Here is an 18,579-nt window from a genome sequence, read left to right as displayed (position 1 = left end):
GCCTGAGCCTGGCCGGCGCCTCTGAGGTCCCCAGGCAGAGGCGAGCATCCGGGCCGGGAAGCTGCAGAGATGGGGTGGGGGGCGATGCCAGAGGGACCCCTGTTTCCTACCATCACGGGTCAGACCCCCTTCTGGAAGGCACCTCAGAGCACACTCCGTCTAGAAGACGGATCCAGTGTCACTCTGCAAGTTGGAGGCAAGGTGAGGCCTGGACAGAGGCCAGCCCTGCCTGCTCCGCCGCCCTGGAGAACGGGGTCTCCTCCACACAGCTCCAGGGAGCCGGGGAGCCCCGAGAACGGGCAGGTGGGGCTGCAGGGGAGTACAGGGGGCGGCCTCTTCTTCACCCCAAGTCTGCGCTGTTGGGTCTGTCTTCGCAGAGGGACGGCCTGGGGCAGAACTGAAACCGCGTCACGCTTCGCCTCGTGTCTGAGGACGGCCCTGTGGCTTGACCCCCCCCCCCCAGGGCGTGTACGCCGACAGCCACTCTCACGGGCTCCAGTTTCTCGCTGCTGTGCTGGCTCGTAATGTGTGTTCAGCACTCCTCAGAGAAGCCTGGCGTTTGTACCCCGACAGAGCTTCAAGGCGCATTCTTAGGGCAGCTTATGGAAACGTATACTTTACCAAGACAAGTAACCGGGATGCTAGGCCTGAGGCTATCGGACACCTGACCGCTACCCAGTGTCCCCAAGTGGGACTCTGAGTGGTGGTGGGTAGGGCTGGGGTCCCGTCAGCTTCCTGGTGGTGAGGATGTGTGAAGCAGGCAGGTCCCTGTAGCCGCGGAGCCCCCGACCGGGCCCGTGGCACTGAGCAGGCCCTTCGAGTCCTCTGTCCCATGCCCCATCTCGGTCACCTCCCTCCCCTGATGCCAGGGACTTCTCGGGACCACAGAGCTGGCAAGCACCAGGCCTGCCACCCCTGGAAGCCATGTCTAGGCCCTGTGAAAGTGTTCTCCCTGAAGAGGGTCCCCGGGGCGGACCACTGAGGGCGCGAGGAGGGGGCCTGTCCGACTTCGCCTGTCCCCAGCCTGGCGGGCAGAGCCAATGCAGCAGCCCCCAGCGGGACCCACATGGGTTCAGGCCGTTTGTTTGCTGGGTGACAACGTGCCTCCGAGTTCATGCCAGGCTGGGCTTTAAGACTCTCCATTTCCACGTCCCCGGGGGCGGGTCCTTAATGCTTTTGCAGTTAGTGTAGAATACAGACTGTTTCCCGAGACTATCACAAAAGATCATTGTCACACTGTGCACGCGGGCCTCCCTCTTAATGAAAGCTGTCTCAGTGTTCTAGCTCTTGCTAGGATGGCCTCAAGGAAATGAGCCCAGAGTTCCTGGACTTTATTTTAATCAAAAGCCTCCTGACCCCCAGTGGGCCGAGGTGTCGCCCGGCGCTCCTCTCGATCTTGCTTCCTTTTGCCTGTACATGAACAAGCAGATGGAGCAGAGAGTGGCGGGCCCTCCAGACCTGAAGCCACCCACCCTGCGCCCTGGGCCGCAGCTCCTCCCCCGCTCCACCCTGCAGACAGCCCAGACGTTCAGCTGGAGGGAAAACGAGGGAAGATGGATGGCCTTGGAACACCTGTGCTGTGAGGGCTCAGATTTGCAAGCCAGGTCATGCTCCCGTGCTTTAGAAAGTGACCTCATCTCCCGCCGGGGCCGGCAGCGTCAGGTTGCAGAGGATTCTAGAAGAGGTTTTTAAAGCTAGGGCTGGCTATGTGTACGAGCGGCGAAACTGCCGGCCCTTTGCGAACCCACACCCAGCGGCAGGGCTCAAGGTCCACGCTGGGAGGGGGCGCCCCACCCGCGCTGCCGTGACCTCCTCTCTCTCTGGGGATCCCGGGAGAACACACCGCTCGTCAGGGAGTCACTCCTTAGCTGTAGCGATGGGACGCATTCGCTCTGCCCTCAATGACTAGTCGTGTGACTGGCTCGTCGTTCAGAAAGTCAATTTGGGGGGGTTGGAGAGGGGAGGGAAATAAGTCAGCGTCCCGCAGTCGGGGAGCTTTCCTGTGCCCGGGGTGAAGATGGCGGTGGCCGCACAGGCATCCACCGTGGAGGTCCTCAGACCTTCCTCGTCCCCAGGCTGTCCTGCAATGCGAGGGTCCCAATGTAGTGTCTGACACATGCTCGGCTGGTGCGTGATGAAAGCTGTTGGGGAACCAGCCCCCTCCCCCCGTCCTCGCCCACCTTTCAGGAACACAAATGGGAAAAACCTTGACCTTTAGAGAAGCTCAGGACTCCAAAACGGAGGAAGTAAATTCCTTCCTCCCTCTCCTCCCTTCCTCCCTCGCTTCCATCCCTTGTCCAGAGTTCCATATGAGCTGACGAGCATTCCCTTTGGGCAATATGAAAGGTCTCCCTGAGTCAGAGGTTGTAAGTCATTTACACACTAGTCTGAGTTAGGCAGCACAGCTTCCTTTCTCCCAGCATCCCTGTAAGATTAGCTCCAGTACGGGAAAGGAGCATGTGGCAATCGGGTTGAGGGGACCAGCTAAAATGGGGTGCTTTGCGGGGGGGCAGTTAGTCAGCATGTGACTTCCAGGGAATGGAGCACTAAAAGGCGCTAGAAAGAGGTCAAGCAGGCCATGTCCACCCATGTCTGAGAGACCGAGGAAGAGCTTCCCGTCCCGGTTGGCCTCCTCCTTTATCAGAGTATGGACCAGCCCTGCCCACCCAGCCCCAACTCCTTCCCATGTTACTTACATCTGTGGGTCTTCAGTGGGAGCACTTCCCTGGGAAACAAGGCTGAGACCCAGAAAGATGCTTACTTTAAAAAAAGGGCTCGGTTCCATTCTTTGGTTAATTCCCAGTTGGACAGAAAATGAAAACATCAAGAGTCCTTCACTCCTAAGTGTCCTCATTAATTTTTAGGCAGGGAACGTCCGTCTCCGTAATGCTTTTAGAGTCGACAATATAAAGGCCACGTCATCCCCACCTTCGCTGCCGTCAGATTATCAAAGCGGCCAAAGCTAATGGCTTAAGCATTAAATCCGTAATGTTTTCTCCCATGAGTCAGCTACAAATCGAAGAGGCGTAAACAGTTTCTATGCAATAGAATTTTCTCCTGCCAAGAGGAAATTTTGAGTGATAGTCCAGAAATCCACCTGCTGGTCTGGCAGTGGACCGGCCCCCGTGGAAAGAGAGGAGCTGAATCAACCTAAAAACTCACCCATCTGTGGGTCTGGGGGATGTTTGTGTTAACATTGCTTACTGTATCACTGAGGGAAATCAGGCGTATGAAAAACTGAAGGTAAATTAGCATATCCTTCTGAGACCTACATCTTTTCTGATAAAAACGGGTGACGAATGGGCAAAAGACAGTCTCCCTAGCTGCGTCCTCTTTTCCAAATGCTTAGCGTTTGTAAATAGCTCACCACCACTACAAGCATATTTATTCTGTGTCCATTTCCAATCTGTGAGTGGTTTTCAGAGTTGGCATTATGATGCTTTTCTTCAGATGTGGCTGAGCAGTATTTTCAAGAGAGCATGGCTGGTCTCAAAGATGCCGAAGGGACGGGAAAAGCCAAGATTCTTTCCATTCAAGACGAATATTGCCATTTTCTACAAGTCACTGGGCAGGAAGAGGTAAGTGACAAGGGACCACAGTTGACTGGTTATTTACGCAGGCGTCTACTGTACTCCTTCGCTCCGCATGCATCCAGTAGGCATCTACTATGTGCAAGGCATGTGACAGGCAGGCTCCACAGGGACATGGGCAAAAAGGCCATGTAGCCACTCTCAGGCCGCTCCCAGATACTCGCTCTTGGGAATATGAGAATATGATACCATGGTCACCCACACAAGATCCGAAGGACTAGAAGCTTTGAGAAGCCAGGGGACAGAGCCAGGTTATCGCCACCTCATTCTGGCTGGGGTGTGGCTTATGCCAGAGCACGTGCTCGGAGGGCAGGACACGGCTGGGGGTCGGCCCTGCCCATCCCCCTGCCTGGCGCCTGTCTGCCTGGCTCAGCCCGTCCACCCGAACATGGCAGCCTCGCACTCGCCCTGTGTGCAGACCTCTCACTGTGGGCCAGCCAGCAAGGGCTGGGCCCGAGGACGCTCCCAGAGACGAGCAAGGGGCTGTGCTCAGACCACTCCAGATGAGGTCACAGCCTGCCCATGGGCTAGCACCCTGCGCCCACACGAATGTGATCTCTGGGGAGGAAAACGCCTTTTAAGGTGAAATGGAGGTAAGGTGGCTCTTGTCTGGGTGGCCTTATCTTCTAGTTGTGCCACTCTCCTGCTCAAGAACCTTCTCTGACTTTTTTTCTGCTAAGGACATCAAAACTCCTGGATGTGGCACAAAGGCCCTCCGCCACCGGCCCAGCCTGTGACTCCGCCTCACCTCCCTCGGCTCCCCTTCCTACCTTCTCAGATCCATCCGCTCCCTGGCCCCGGAAGCACCATGTGCTTCATCCCCTCACGCCTGTGCTCCCGGTTTCCCACGCCCTCTTCTCAGCCCATCTGTTTTATTATTCTTTCTACCTCTTCATTTATCTCTTCCAGCTGATTTATCTCTTCCAGCTTCATTTATCTCTTCCAGTCTTCCGGAGACCGACACGGGCTGTTTCCTCCAAACCCGTGCGGCATCTCATCCATTGCCATCTCGACTTGCCGCTCAAGTTCATGACATCCATCGCTAGTTTCCTGCAAATAGCATTGAAAGCTTCATTTAGGAAAAGGAGTCTGGCTCTTCTTTCCATCATTGGCTCCTCACACCCAAAAATCTACTCCCATAGAAAAGCTACCAACCCCAACACTGCACCGTGCAGGGTCCTTGGTCACAGATGCTGGAAGAGGACGCGGTACACAGGGCGTGGCAGACTTTAGCGTTAGGCGAGGCCCTCACCTACCAAGGTGGGGCGCACATTCCCAATTTACATCGTTTCTCTTCCCACCTAAGAAATTATTTCCGCCCCACCAGTCCCTTCTCTGCGGTTCTCCCACCACACCCCCAAACCTAACTCGTATTATGGCCAGTGCAAGGAGTCCCGCCCTCGCCGGCCCCTTCCGTCGTCTGTGGGGTGCCGTCAGGGCTGCGTGGTGGGGAAGCCTCCGTCACCGGTTCCTGCTTTACTTACCTCTTAAACTCAGCATTCGTGCCCTGCAGCTGTAACAGGGCCTTCATACAGCTGGTCTTGGAAGAATTCCAGGAAAAACCTGGGCGATCCACACATAGGGTTTTCCCTCTCCATGTCTCGGTGTCTAATTGAAGAGATTCATTTCAGAAGATACTGGGTTCTAACCAACTCATATTTTTGTTTTATTCTGTTAGTATAAATAAATCAGATAAACCAAACAAAACATGAAATACATTTAATTTTTTATCATGTTTGCTTTTGGTTTCATAAACGATTGCTTGTGAGAAATAGAAAACACTGGAATATGTTTTGGATGTTCTGTAAACAGATAAATCACCAGGACACTGGAGTTTTCACTTGTGTGAGAACGTTACAGAAGTGTGTGCACAGAAGAAGAAGACCCTGCGACTAAAAACGATTAAAATCACCAGTCGCCTTCAGGTCCTGTCTTCGCCACTGACCAAGCGGCAAACTCTGAGCAAAAAAAGCTGCCAGACTCTTAGCAAATTTCTCGACAGCTCTGTGCCTCAGTTTCCTCCTCCGTCAAATGAGGATTAAAACCATGCTTATCTAAGGGAGACTGAGAACTAAATGAGCTCACACGTGGAAAATGTTTAGCACGGTTTTTGACACACAAAGGACACCATCCCTGTTAGTTTTTTTTCTTACTACTGGACCGAAATGGATTCTTACAACCTCTGAGGAGACTTTCCTCCAGGTGTCCTTTATGCGTTCTCTCTTCACAGTTCACACCTCCTCCCTCTCCCCGCCCCACCCCCCACCCTCCACCACCCACCCCATACACTTCTGTCTCCTATTTAACCAGAGGAAAGTAGGCTGGGCTCCTGAGACATGCTCCCCAAACCCATTCCCCTAAAAAGTGAGGAAATACACGCGAGTTACATCATTTTCTTAAGCAGCACTGATTTTTATCAGCCTTTGAACGTTTCTCACGAGACAGCTTCCTGTTCCTTTCACAGAGAGCGACCTCCATCCTGAGAGAGTCCTTGGGAGCCAAGGTGGCAGTGTTTGGTGACCTCAGTGCTGAGGTGGCAGAGACGTACCGCCTCCTGAGCAAGGCCGACCTGGCGCAGGGGAACCACGGCGGGGCCCAGAAGAAACTCAGGAAGGTAAGTCTGGATGGAGCGGGTATCGACTCAAGGAAGACACCTCCATCCCTCCTCGCGGGCCCCTTTCTCCCCTGCCACCACCCTCTTTTTAAATGAGCCTTTTTTAGGTGAGATGACATCACTTTGGCGGTTGATCTGAATGAACACTTTTTGGGTAAAAGATATAGTCATCCTCTTCTACAAGTACATTTTTAAATGCATTATCAATTATTTTGTATGAACATCATGCAAATGATGTTTAACTTTTACGTCGTGTAATTTCTCAATCTTTTATTTTATCGTACTCTTTCCGTACACCAGCTGGGAGAGGAATTCTGCGTGTTCTTCTAGTACCTACATATGTATTTCTTTTTTGACTTGGAGTTTGTTTGTGTGGATGGTGTGAGGTGTGGAGTTAATGTGATCTTTTTTTCCAAACGGGTACCCCGTTTTCCAGCACCTTTTTACTAAAGAGCCTACTATGCTCCAGTGATTTGGGATAACACCTGCATATACTACATTTCCACGTGTATTTGAGTCATTTCCGGATTTCTCTTCTATTCCACTGATCTTCGTTTATTCGAATGCCAGTTCCTTATTGTGTTAAATTTAGAGATTTCGTAGCATGATTTAATATCTGGTAGGACTAGACACTCCTCATGGTTTTCCTCCCCTTTGAATATCAGGTTTTCTAGGTATTCTTGCATGTTTTTTTCCACATGAATTTTAGTATCAACTTGTCTAACTGCATACAAAGGTTAATGGTCATTTTGGGAAGATTGCATTATTCATAAACGAACTTCAGAAGACAGATGTCTTTATGATGTTGGGTAATTTTACCTAAGGGATATCTTTGTATTTGTTGATGTTGCTTATATATTATTTAAGCACATTTTAAAGTGTACCTTTTATGGGTTTGGCACACTTCTTATTAGGTTGATTTCTAAGCATTTTATCTCTAATGCCATCATAAATGGAGTCATATCCACTATTATATTGACTGGTTATTTTGTGTATATGAAGACTATCAGTTTCTCTGTTATTTCGTATTCTGCTACTGTGCTTAATTCTTTTCTTGCTTGGGTTAACTTGAGGCTTGATTCTCTTGGGTTTTCCAGATATCCTGTTACATTATCTGCAAATAGTTTTACTTTCTGTTATTCAATTCTTTTGGCTCTAATTGACTTCTCTTGTTTAATTGCATTGGTTCATACCTCCAGTAGCATAATAAGTCGTAGTGGAGATAAAAGTATTTTTGTCTTGTTCCTGATCTTAGTGAAAATGCCTCTAGCAATTCTGCCTTTTAGTAGATGCTGACTTTAGGGCTAACTTTTATCTATTTTATCGTATTAAAGAAGTATCAGTTCATTTTATTTTCATGAATGGTTTTTTATTAGAACTAAGTGTTGGATTTTATCAAAGGTTTTTTCAGCATTAGTGGAGATTATTAGGTGATTCTTCTTAGATCACTTAATACAGTATATTATTTATTATAGTATCAAACTAAACTTGCATTTCTGGAATAAATCCCCTTAGTTATTATTTTGAAATAGCTTCTTAATGCGAGGTTGATTCTGTTTGCTAATATTTATTTTAGGAGTTTTACACCAATATTTGTAAATGATATTTATTTAAGCGTCAATGTTGTGTTTGCTTCGTAAAAATAATTTGAAAGTTTATTTTTATTTTCTATGCGCTGAAGAAATTTGTGCAGCATGAAAACTATCGAGTCTTTGGGGGTTTGCATGTCCTATGAAACTTCTTAGGCTTTTTTATGGGCAAATTTCTTGACAATTTTCTCTATTTCTCCTACAAAAAAAAAATTGGTGTGTTGATGCTTTCTACCTCTAATGGGAACATTTCGGTAAACTGTATTTTTCTAGGTAACTATTTCATTTATACTTCGGACTGATTTGTATAGAGATTTGCGAAGTAGTCACAAGAATCTTTTTAATGCCTACTTTTTGAATAGTTATTTTCCCAATTGTAATTGCTTAGTTTTATATTTGGATTTTCCCACTTTTTTATTGACTGAATTAGTCAGTTAGTGGTTTCTCTGTTTTGTTCATTTTTTCAGGGGACCAGGATTTTAATTCCATGGGTCACTTGTCTTCCTATTCTCATTTCATTAATTTCTGATTTTATCTTTATTTTTTCTTTCCTTGTGACTTATTTTATTTTATTTCATTGGCATTTTTTGCTATATCTTTTTGAGTTTAAAATTTTATTCTCATTTTTATTGATTTAAATGTTTTAGGCTACGTATTTGCTTATTATTGCTTTAAATATATTTAATAAGTTCTGTCATGTTGTGTTTTCATAACATTAATTAGTTTTAAAATGAAGAAAACCTGGAAACCTCTAAGTAACATAACTGACCAAACCCAAAGACTTAACTTCCATTCTGAATGGGCCGTCCTATAAGTCGAGCCTTTTTTCTCTTTTCCCTGATTTTTCTGATTCTGCCGCAAAAGGCACCAGATCTGGTAACATGTTTGGTACCTGTTTTTTTAACGAGATGACACAGATATCTAACATCAGTTAGTTAATAAATAATTATTGGACACCTTCTCTGCTAGGCAGACCTGAGAATAAAACAGTTACGCAGACAAATATGCTTCTTGTTTGTGCGAGACTTTCTAGTCGAGCCGGGAAGACGTGTAGTAACCATTACCTCAATGGAGGTAGTTTGAACATTACCCATGGGCCAGAGACATCATGGGAGGGAAGCCGCGAGGAAGGGAGCCGAGGGCGGGCCTCTGTGTTTCCCCGCCCCCCGCTTCCACGTGGCGATGGCCGATGCCTCTCGAGTGGGCGCCACGTCTCTGGCACTGTGTTAAGCGACTTACGTGCGCACAGATATCTAAGCCCTACGTCGCCCTGACGAGTCGGGCACCTCTCAAAGTGGGAAACGGAGGCCGAAGGGACGAGCGTCTCAGCCTTGCCCGCAAAGCCGCGCGTCGTCGGGGGCTTCGCGCCAGGCCGTCCGTGTTGTGCGGTCCTCCCTGGTCCATCATCTGTTTCGCACTCGATTTTGCTCGAACGCGAGCATCCTGTGCTTTAAACAGTTTGGGAACTGGTGCCGCCGTGGGGAGAATGTGCAGGTCAGGACAGTGGGAGCCTTTGGGTTGCCTCTGGTGGGACACCACTCAGGTTAGCTCAAGTCCAAACGGCGTCTGTCGTCCTGCGGAGTCCGGGGAAAGGCTGGCAGGCAGAGGACTGAGCGGGGCCGGCGTGCAGCTGGGCCTCAGGAGAGAGGGCCAAGGCCAGGCTCTAATGCCACCAGGGTCCTCTCCGCCTGCTTTCTCTGCGCACCTCCCCTCTGTGACATGGTCTCACCACTCAGGATGGAGACCGTGGCTGCCAGCCCTCCAGAGCCCTCCAGGGGCCGCTTCCTAGCCCCATGTCACTTCTCAATTACAGCCCGAACGTTCTCGGGGAATGACAATCGGCCTGGCTTGAATCTGGTGCCTACCTTGGATCAGTCAGAGAAAGCCAGGGGCACGGGAGGCTGTAAGAACATGGTGCCTCCAAGGCAGCTGGGTGGCCCAGGGCAGAGGTGGCACAGGACACACAATCCCATTGCCAGGAGACTGGACTGAGGTCAGGAGAATTCATCTCTGTTTTTGGAGCATGTGCAGCAGGTACGATAGGAACGCAGCCGCCCCGTCCCTTACGGGCAAGTGTCCCAGGCCAGTGAGGGAATGACAGACCATAAACCCCTATCTACGATATTATATGTGCTAAGTTCAGTGCCACAGGTCCATACGGGGCCCTATGGGATGGAAGGGGTTTAGGGAAGGCATTTAGCAAGTAGTCCTGAAAAGGAGAACTGGGGGAGAGGAGTTCCCAGACTGGAAATGGGTGGGAGATAAGGGTGGGAGGCAGCGAGAGAATGAACCCCGTTCAAGAAGCAAAGAGCCCTGGGGATGGCTGTCTGGAAGGGGTGCGGGGAGGGGCCCTGGGGCTGTCTGCAGGTCGCAGGGCTGACATGTGATTGTTTAGACAAAGGTTGCAGATAATGGCCCGTGGGCCAAATCCAGCCCACTACCTGCTTTCCTATGGCCTGCAAGTTAAAAATGGACTATGGGCCAGTTACTCTTAAGCGAAGCCCACTTTTTTCCTTTTCGCCCATAGTTTTTTCTAGTGTGGGACTTAAAGCCCCTGCACCAGAGTCACCTTCTGAATCAGTCTGGGACAGGGGCCCGGGGACTGCACTGTAGCTTTGGGGGGGAGGGTGAGAGTCACCGCTCTGAGCCCCCTCCTTGTCCACCCGGGGTCTGAAAATCACCTTCGCTTCAAGCGGCTCTCAGGTGACCTGCCTTGGAAGCTGGTGACATTTCCCCGCTTTCGTTCGGCCTCATTAACCCTCAGGCCTGAAAACTCTGGCTGTGACGTGTCTGAGCCGTCGGCCACGTGCCAGAATCAGAGAGGAAAGGGTTGAAACCCGCGTCCGCGTGGGGTGTGCATGCTGTGGTACATGCAGCCCCGTGCCGCCCTCCTCGTGTGCCCCTTCCCCCCTCCCTCCCCGAGGACAGGCCGCCCCGCCACGCGGACACACCAGGGCGCGCAGGGCTGAGCACGCGCCTTCCCCTCGGCTGCTGCTGGACTTTGTCAGACGCCGCCGTATTTAGCTCTGAGCTCCGTGGAGCCCACAGCCATTTTCCGAAGCCGCCAGCTCAGTGTTTCTCTGGTGCTGATCACAGCAGCCGCAGCCCCCAACCTTTTCAGCTCGGGAGCAGGAATCCACTGAATCCAGACCTTTCCAGATGCGCCCACGTGTGCCAACCGGCCGGGCATGGCCCTGCGGGCGTGAAATACAGGAAGGCACAAAAAAGCAAAGCAGGCAGTGGGATTAAATGACTGAAAAGCCAGCCAGATTGTTGATCTGTGTTTCAAAGGCGTCTGTCTGCCCGCAGGGGAAATTAGAGGACTCCATTAACCCCAGGGCGTAAATCCGCATGCCTTTGCGACACAGAGACCTGGTTTGAATCTAGGACGGGCATCATCGCCAGCATTTTCACCCAGGGGAAAAGCTGCACAAAGAGAATTTACGAAGCGTTCACTTCCTAGGTCAATAGTGTCTCGGAACTGACCCTGGGCCCAGCTGCAGCGTGAAGTTTGGAAATCAGTCGATGTAGCCGGTGTGAGTGTGGGAGCTGATGGTTAGAGGGGTCAGGCTCATTTGTGCTTAGCCTTCTGTGGGGAAGACGTGGAGCCCCCTTGCCTGCCTCAGGCTGGGTGGAAATGAGGACTTCTGGTCCTTGGGCCACAGGCCGCCCTGGCACCACCGGCTGCCAGGAAGAGCTGATCTGCTTGGGGTCAGGCCCCTAAGTACGGCCGCCTGGGCCCAGCACCCTCCACCTCTCTGTCCCTTAGAAAGCACAGACGGGCAGCGTACACAGACTGCCCACGAACGAGGCCACACTCACCATGAGCAGCGCTCAGATCTGGGCCCGTACTGTGGCTCGGTGAGTGCATGGTGCCTTCCAAGTTCCAAAATCAGCCTGCAGGTCTGCAGACTGCAGAACCGCAGGTCCAGACAGACCGCCCTGGCCTGGGACCGTCTGGCGCCCTGTCGGACCTCAACGGAGGCAGGGGGATTGTGGGTTCATGGGTAAGAACAGACCTGCCACATAAATTCACTGTGACCGTAAACAAGGGGACAGCGCGGTGGCCAGGAATGGCTGGTGCGGCCTCCACCGGCTCAGGAAGCGCTGAGCGAGGTGGCCACGTTCCAGACCATGAGGGACACGCGCCAGGAAGAGGCAGCTCAGGGGCTTAGTTTTAAGAGCGTCTGGCTCGCTTCCTCCGCCTGGCTCAGGAATAGGCCAGTTCAGCTTTTGCACAGAAAGCTGGCTGGCTACCCACTTAGATGACAAAGCCTGAGCTCACACGTGGGTCCACAGCAAGGGTCCCCTCGACAGCACAGCCCACCGATGCTTCCACTCTCTACACATTTGTGTCGCACTTGTCCCGGAGGAAGGTGCTGGTAGCTTGCTCCGAGACAGTGGCCAGGGGATGGAGCAAAGTCACAAGGAGGTCGAGGGACGGCCATGAGGATATAGAGCCCACGGCACTGGGCACCTCCAAGGAGGGAGCTGCAGAGGTGCCGGCCGCGTTTCCGAGCCTGACACTCGGCTTTCGAGCGGGGCTGAGCGATGGTGCCCGCGGGCCCCCCGCCCCTTCTCCCTCCTCTCCCCAGGGTTCCTGCTCCCACCTCACCTGCGCTTCTCTCATGGCTCAGACCTAGTGGCCCCTCCAGGTAAGGGAGCCATAGAAGGTGAGAAAGAGAGAGAGAGCCAGACAGAGAGAGAGACAGAGAGAGGGAGAGATGGATGCAGGGCGCGATCCTGCCTGGGACCCCACACTAGCCTGGTGCTCGTCACCTGGCTGACTGCCCATCCTGGCAGGTCCCAACTTGAATGTCACCCCAAAAGGCCTTCGCCGACCCCAGTATACTCCACCACCACCGACAGCCCATTCCGTTCTTTCTTCCACAGCTCTTCCCGAGAGCTGCCATGGCACGTTTACAGCATATTTTTAAGTGTCTGGCTCCCCACCGCATTGGAGGTCCCCGGAGAGCAAGGCCCACTCTGCCGATTCTCTGCCCCGTCACCGGAGCGGGCGCAGGGTTGGGGTGTGACGGGTCTCAGCAGACTTCTGCTGCCAGAACGAGTGGCCGCGGCAGAAGGTGTGGCCGCGGCAGAAGGTGTGGCCGCGGCAGAAGGTGTGGCCGCAGCCGGGCGCGCCCCTGTTTCCGGAGGAAGTGCTCTCTGATGAGCTATGTTTTGATTCATCCTTTCGCCCCCTGGGTTCGTCATTTAAGTAATCATTTCTGCCTGCCCTGTAATGATCGGTAAATGGAAGTATAGTTGCATTTTTCTAAACATTGAAAACATTTCACGCTTTCACAGATTTGAGGTTCTGATGTCTTCTTCTTTTTTATTTTTTTCTCAATACCAGCCTTAAGAATTGACATGAAAACAGAAGCCCCAGTTCATGAGTTTCCTAGGTAATTTCTCCTTCACGGATATACACGAGCATCAGATGATATGTGTATAGAAGAATAGCGATTAGAATCGTCTTTAGAAAATTCACCTCTCTCTGGCTTTGTTTTTTGCTCCGTGTGGAGATAGAACACATACGCTAGCGTGGCGGGCTTGGCAAGGACCCTTACCGAGCTCGAAGCGTGCCTGTCTCGGCTCCCCGTCCTGGAGCCCTGGCCTGTCTCAGCTCCCCGTCCTGGAGCCCTGTGGCCTCGCAGCTGAAATGGCTCTTTACTTACAGCGCTTGCTGCGCTCGTCTCTGTTAATAAGTAGGATGTGTCCGTCAGCACTTTCGTTGTCTGAAATCCCCCCAGAGAAACTGGGGTGCGGTTCCAGGACTTCAGGCTAGGAGCTGAGGGAGGAGGGGAGGCCCGAGGCACCCCAGTCCACTTCTGCAGAGGTCCTGCGGTGACAATGGCCCTGATTAATGATTAGTTCTGCAGATTGTCAGAGATTCCCCGCCCCCACCCCCTTGCCAAACCAGAATATACTGTGTCAGGTCACCTTCACGCCACGGCTGCCACTACGCCAGCCCCCTGTCCACTGGGAAGGGTGTGGGCTCCGGGGCGCAGGGATGGCCACCGCTGGCGAGAGGGCAGGAGGCTGGTGCCTGCCTCAGCCCCCTCGTCTCCTGGGCCCCGTAGGAACCGAGCTTTCAAAACTCGTGTCGAAAACACCTTTTAAAGTTTGCATCAAATGCCTAAGAATGTGTCTTAACTACCGGGCTTCATAAGCCACTCCCAAGAGAAAGGAGCATGTGGTGAGCGTTCCGTCTGCGAGTGACCGTGCCCGGAGTATGAGGGTGACGCTCTGTGACGCGGCACCCGCAGCAGCGCCTCCTTTCCAGAGGCCAAAGCCACCGCCGCATCGCGGGGGGCCTGGGGTCCAGTCGTGTCTCACGGCTCCATGTGAGAATCCTTCCATCGGTCTGTTCGTTCGCTTATTTAACCATGCATTCATTTAGCAAATACTGCACCCACGTACGTGCTGGGGACTGCGCAAGGTCCTGGGACATAAAGGGGAACGAGACAGGCGTCAGACAAATTTGGGGCCAGCTCGCAGGCAGGTGTTCCCTTCTGTCTTCCTGCAGGTGTTAAGGAATAATAGAAACACACCTGACTTCTCCCAACCCCGCAAATCAAATCAAAGAGAATGCCAGCAGTGTAGTGGTTCCCTACGGGTCATCGGGATACTCAGGATTTCACGTTTTGTCCACCTAAAGAAAAGCGAGAAAGACCCTTTGCAGGCTGATTTCAGACAGGAGTGCACTGGCCTCCTTAGAAGAATCTGGAAAGCACAGAATGCCTTCAGAACGGTGGAGAATGTCCTGCTGTCAAGGTTTGGGAGCGGTTTACTTAGCTCGGCAAAAATGTTTACACCGCCTGGCTCCCAGTAGGTTCAACGAACATTTATTGACTTTGTCTCTGTCAATGTCTGTGTGTTTAACAAAGGAATCAAAGTACCTGTTTCACGCAAAAGTGCTTCCTCAAATTTAGCTTAGAGCAGCAGAGCATTGAAAAATTCAATTTATGTGTCTTAGCTAAATCTACAGCTATGTGAGACATTTTCTGGTAAAAGTCGGTAATGGGTTATTTTGCTTTTCGAGAAAGGCATCTCTTGAAGACTATTTCAGTGACTGAATGAATGACGTTTGGTGCCTGGTGTGGCCTCCCAGGGCACTGTCATCACGGAAGGGCTCAGGGGTGTTTCTCCTAGCGACATCCCCTTCAGCGAGAAGCTTGAGCAAATCTCCTCATCGAGGATAAGCAGCCTTTAAGAATAAAAATCTACTAATCCCAGGAAGAGGAGGACCTTGATTGGGCCTAGTGGGCAGGAGGGAGATAAGGCTCACCTCTTGCTAGGTTTGATTATTGGAAAGGATGACTTCACCCAACCACGATTCTCTCTGCCATCTCCACTGTCCCTATGAACTTAACGGCCGGCGAAAATGGTCAGCACACACGGTCAGGAATGGAGGTGGTTAATTGAACCAGCAAGGATTCGTATGAACACTATCAAATGCCTTCTCCTGCTTCTCAGGAATCCATAGATAGTCAGCTACTAGTACTAATGTCTTTCCCTAGAGAATGAGGGGCCAGGGAGAAGAATCTTCCATAACACAAAGGGGTAGGCCGGAAATTCCTCCCGAGTTTTAGATTCTGGAGGCCATCCATGAAGGCAGGGTGAGCCGAGACCGCAGACTGTCTCAAATCGTTTATAACATCAGCAAAGTGCTCCTGCCTCAGTGAATGAATTAACGCTAAGGCACACTGACGTCAGCCTGTCTCAAGATGAGCCACATCTAAATGGGAAGTTCGGAAAGTTTTAAAATTAGGCCTGCTCTGTTACACTGAGTGAGGTGTTTGTGGCCACGCAGGAGAAACGAAGTCTGTCCTGGCGAGATGTATTAACCCCGGAGAGAGGCCTCCCCTGACGGTGTGACCGAGGCGACGCACTCTTGCTTTGCGCTTGTTTCTTCTGAGCCCATCTCCTACCTGGACTCTACACCTGCATGAGGAGGCGAACTCGGGCTTCCAACAGCCGGAAGCCAAGCAAATGGGGGCGGGGATGGGAGGAGGTGGGGAGTTCTGTTCGCGTTTCTGGTGAGTGTCATGGGTGTGGGAAAGCCGTCCCCAAAGCCACGAAGCACCTTGTCAAGGTTCCTGAGTCTCCAAGGGCAGGGGCTTGCTGGGCACAGGAGCTGGAGTTCTTGTCTTTGCAGAATTCAGATTATTATACTAAATAAGATAATGGAAATAAGGTTACTTACTACTTCTTCGTGCTATATAATTCAACCAAGGAATAGCAAATATTTTGTTATTTAAAAAAAAAAATCCTGGAATATTCTTGTCTAATAATATTTCTTTCTTCCAAAAGGCAGTGACATTCTCAGATTGCAGAATCACATTCTCAGTCCTTCAGATGGGACCAGACAATTTCGATATTTTCCACAGCTCATAAAGACAAAGCATTTGGCTACTTGTGTTTTCATTTCCTCGAAGACCTAAAACCAGGTAGCTGACTAGAGTGAATAAACAGTCTTCAGTACTAAGTCCCCGAATCCTCACACCTGTTACCACGCAGAAAAACAAATTCATTATTTTAAAAATATATTATGAAATATTTCAGATAAATGTAAAAGTCCAAATAATATAACTCTGAGCTCACTATTTAACATAAGAAATAAAACATGACCCCCTATGCCCCTCCCTACCCTATCCCCAGATAACTACGCTCTTGAATTTGATATCATTCCCACGCTTTATTTTACTGTGGTTTTGTTTTACATGTTTTAACCTTCGTATAAATTATATACATAAAAAATATAAATTCACCAAAATTTGTCTTTTCCTTTCTAATTTATAATCATGAGATTTATCTACACATCTCAAAAACGTGTATATCCCACAGATACTGTGCATATGTATATCATAATTTACTTATCCGTTACTCTATATGGCTAAATTGCTCAACAAAGTAGTTGTACCAACTTGAACACCCAGAATCAGTACATCAAAGAGTTCTTGTTCATCCAGATCTTTGACAAAGCTTGGTTTACCATGAGCAGACTCTAATTTTTGCAGTTCGATAGGTGAAGGGCGACCTCACAGAAGTTCTCGTTTGCATTTCTGGTTACTAGCAAGATTAGGCGTGATTATTAGCCATTCCTTTTTCAACTTCTTTGAATAATCTTTTCGTATCTTTCCATCGTTTTTCTTTTGGAGGTCGTTTGTATTTTCCTCATTACCTTATAAGAGTTCTTTATGTATTCTGAATGCTAATCCTTTCTCAGTTTTGTGGAAAAAATTTTCCCTCAGTCTGGTCTGTCTTTGTATACTTTGCTTAAGGTGAATTTTGGTGCAGAGATGTTTTGAATTTTAATATAGTTAAATTTCTTCAGTCTTTTACTTTGGGTTTGTTCAGAGTTCATCCAAGAAATACTTCCTCACCTCATGATCATAAGGGTATTCTCCGGTATTTTCATCTAAAAGTTCCAAGTTTTACGTTTCACGTTTAGTTTTTCAAGGTCTGGGATTAATTTGGGTTTGGAGTGGGGCAGGGGTCCCTTTCCTCCCATTCGAAAAACCAGCGGTCCCTGTCACACTCATTGGCTACTTCGGCCCTTCCTCATGGACCCTTCAAAGCCTCTTCTCTTCTGTCGCCTGGCAAGTGTCGGGCTCTCTGCGCTTCATCGGTCTGTCTGTCCGTCCCTAGGTGTTACCCATACTTCTGGGATTACCACAGTTTTCTAAAGGTGTTGACAATAAAGCAGTTCCCTCCTCATTCTTCACCAAAATCATTTTGGCCATTTTGTGCACAAATGGAATTTTTATCTTTTTTTTTTTTTTTTTTTTTTGAGTTGGCCTTGGCTTGGTACAAGCAATCAAATGGCAGGATGATAAGCAGAAGGGAGAAATCAAGCCAAAGTTAGCCCTGGATAACGCTTGAGCTGAGTATTTAATAAATATTAAATAAATTCCTAAGAAATTGCTGTGTAGGAATGAATATAAAAGGCCCATACAAATTAAACTACGTGTTTACGAAAACAAAACTATTCAAAACAACCTTGTCAGGTCTGTATCAAGGGTCATTTAAAAACAGAAACTAGAGACCACCCTCCGGTCACTACCAGCGTTCTCGCCTTTGTTTAGTTTTAAGGTCCTGCCATTAAAATTTATTTATTGTGGTAAAACAAACACAACATAAAATTTACTTACGTTATCTCATCCGTCGGCGTACAGTTCAGTGACATTAAGCACATCCATGTCATTGTGCACCCGTGACTGCCACCCTTCTCCAGAACTTTTTCATCACCCAAAACCTACACTCTGTCCCCATTAGACACTAACTCCCCACAGCCCCCCCCCCTCCAGCCCCTGGTAGCCGCCATTCTCCTTCCTGTCTCTATGAATGTGTCTAGTCCACGCATCTCTTATAAATCCTTGCTTTGATTTTTTTTTTTTTAAGTATTACTTTTAAACATACTCTTGCCTACGGGTAGTCACAGAGAGTTCTAGAAAACAGTGCTAAATTATGCGTTTGTTCCTGCGCTTCCTCAGAGCATCCAAAAGGCAGGTCGGACCGGCCCAGGGAGAAGCCGCGAGAACGCACTGACTCCGTCATAGTGCTCGGGTCCGGGAACGAAGTGTTCTTCCTCCCTTTCAAGGGAGACTCGCGTTCCTGCAACATGCTCTCAGTGACCTTTTCGTAGCCTCACAGTCACCATTTGGTGTTCCGCAGTGCCTTCAGATTCAAACCCTCCTGTATGGACCGCATGACAAGAGGACACTGGCCACCCAGCAGTCCGTGGACGCCCTGCCCAAGTGAGTCGGCCTCCCTCGCCGGC

At 50.0% G+C, this 18,579-nt stretch overlaps 1 protein-coding gene across 2 annotated transcripts in view; it reads left to right on the top strand.

The window, feature by feature from the left end:
* Positions 1–18,579, top strand: part of TTC23 (tetratricopeptide repeat domain 23) — a 51,921-nt gene that overhangs the window by 28,400 nt on the left and 4,942 nt on the right. For both annotated transcript variants that reach the window (XM_036232023.1, XM_016154945.2), the window contains 3 exons: positions 3,451–3,578; positions 6,055–6,204; positions 18,474–18,556. In XM_036232023.1, the coding sequence (XP_036087916.1) occupies positions 3,451–3,578; positions 6,055–6,204; positions 18,474–18,556 (361 nt within the window). The remainder of the gene's footprint in view (positions 1–3,450; positions 3,579–6,054; positions 6,205–18,473; positions 18,557–18,579) is intronic.

Source organism: Rousettus aegyptiacus, unplaced genomic scaffold (genome assembly GCF_014176215.1).
Source record: "Rousettus aegyptiacus isolate mRouAeg1 unplaced genomic scaffold, mRouAeg1.p scaffold_m13_p_14, whole genome shotgun sequence".
Classification (NCBI taxonomy): Eukaryota; Metazoa; Chordata; class Mammalia; order Chiroptera; family Pteropodidae; genus Rousettus; species Rousettus aegyptiacus.
This window is presented reverse-complemented; position numbering and strand designations above follow the sequence as displayed.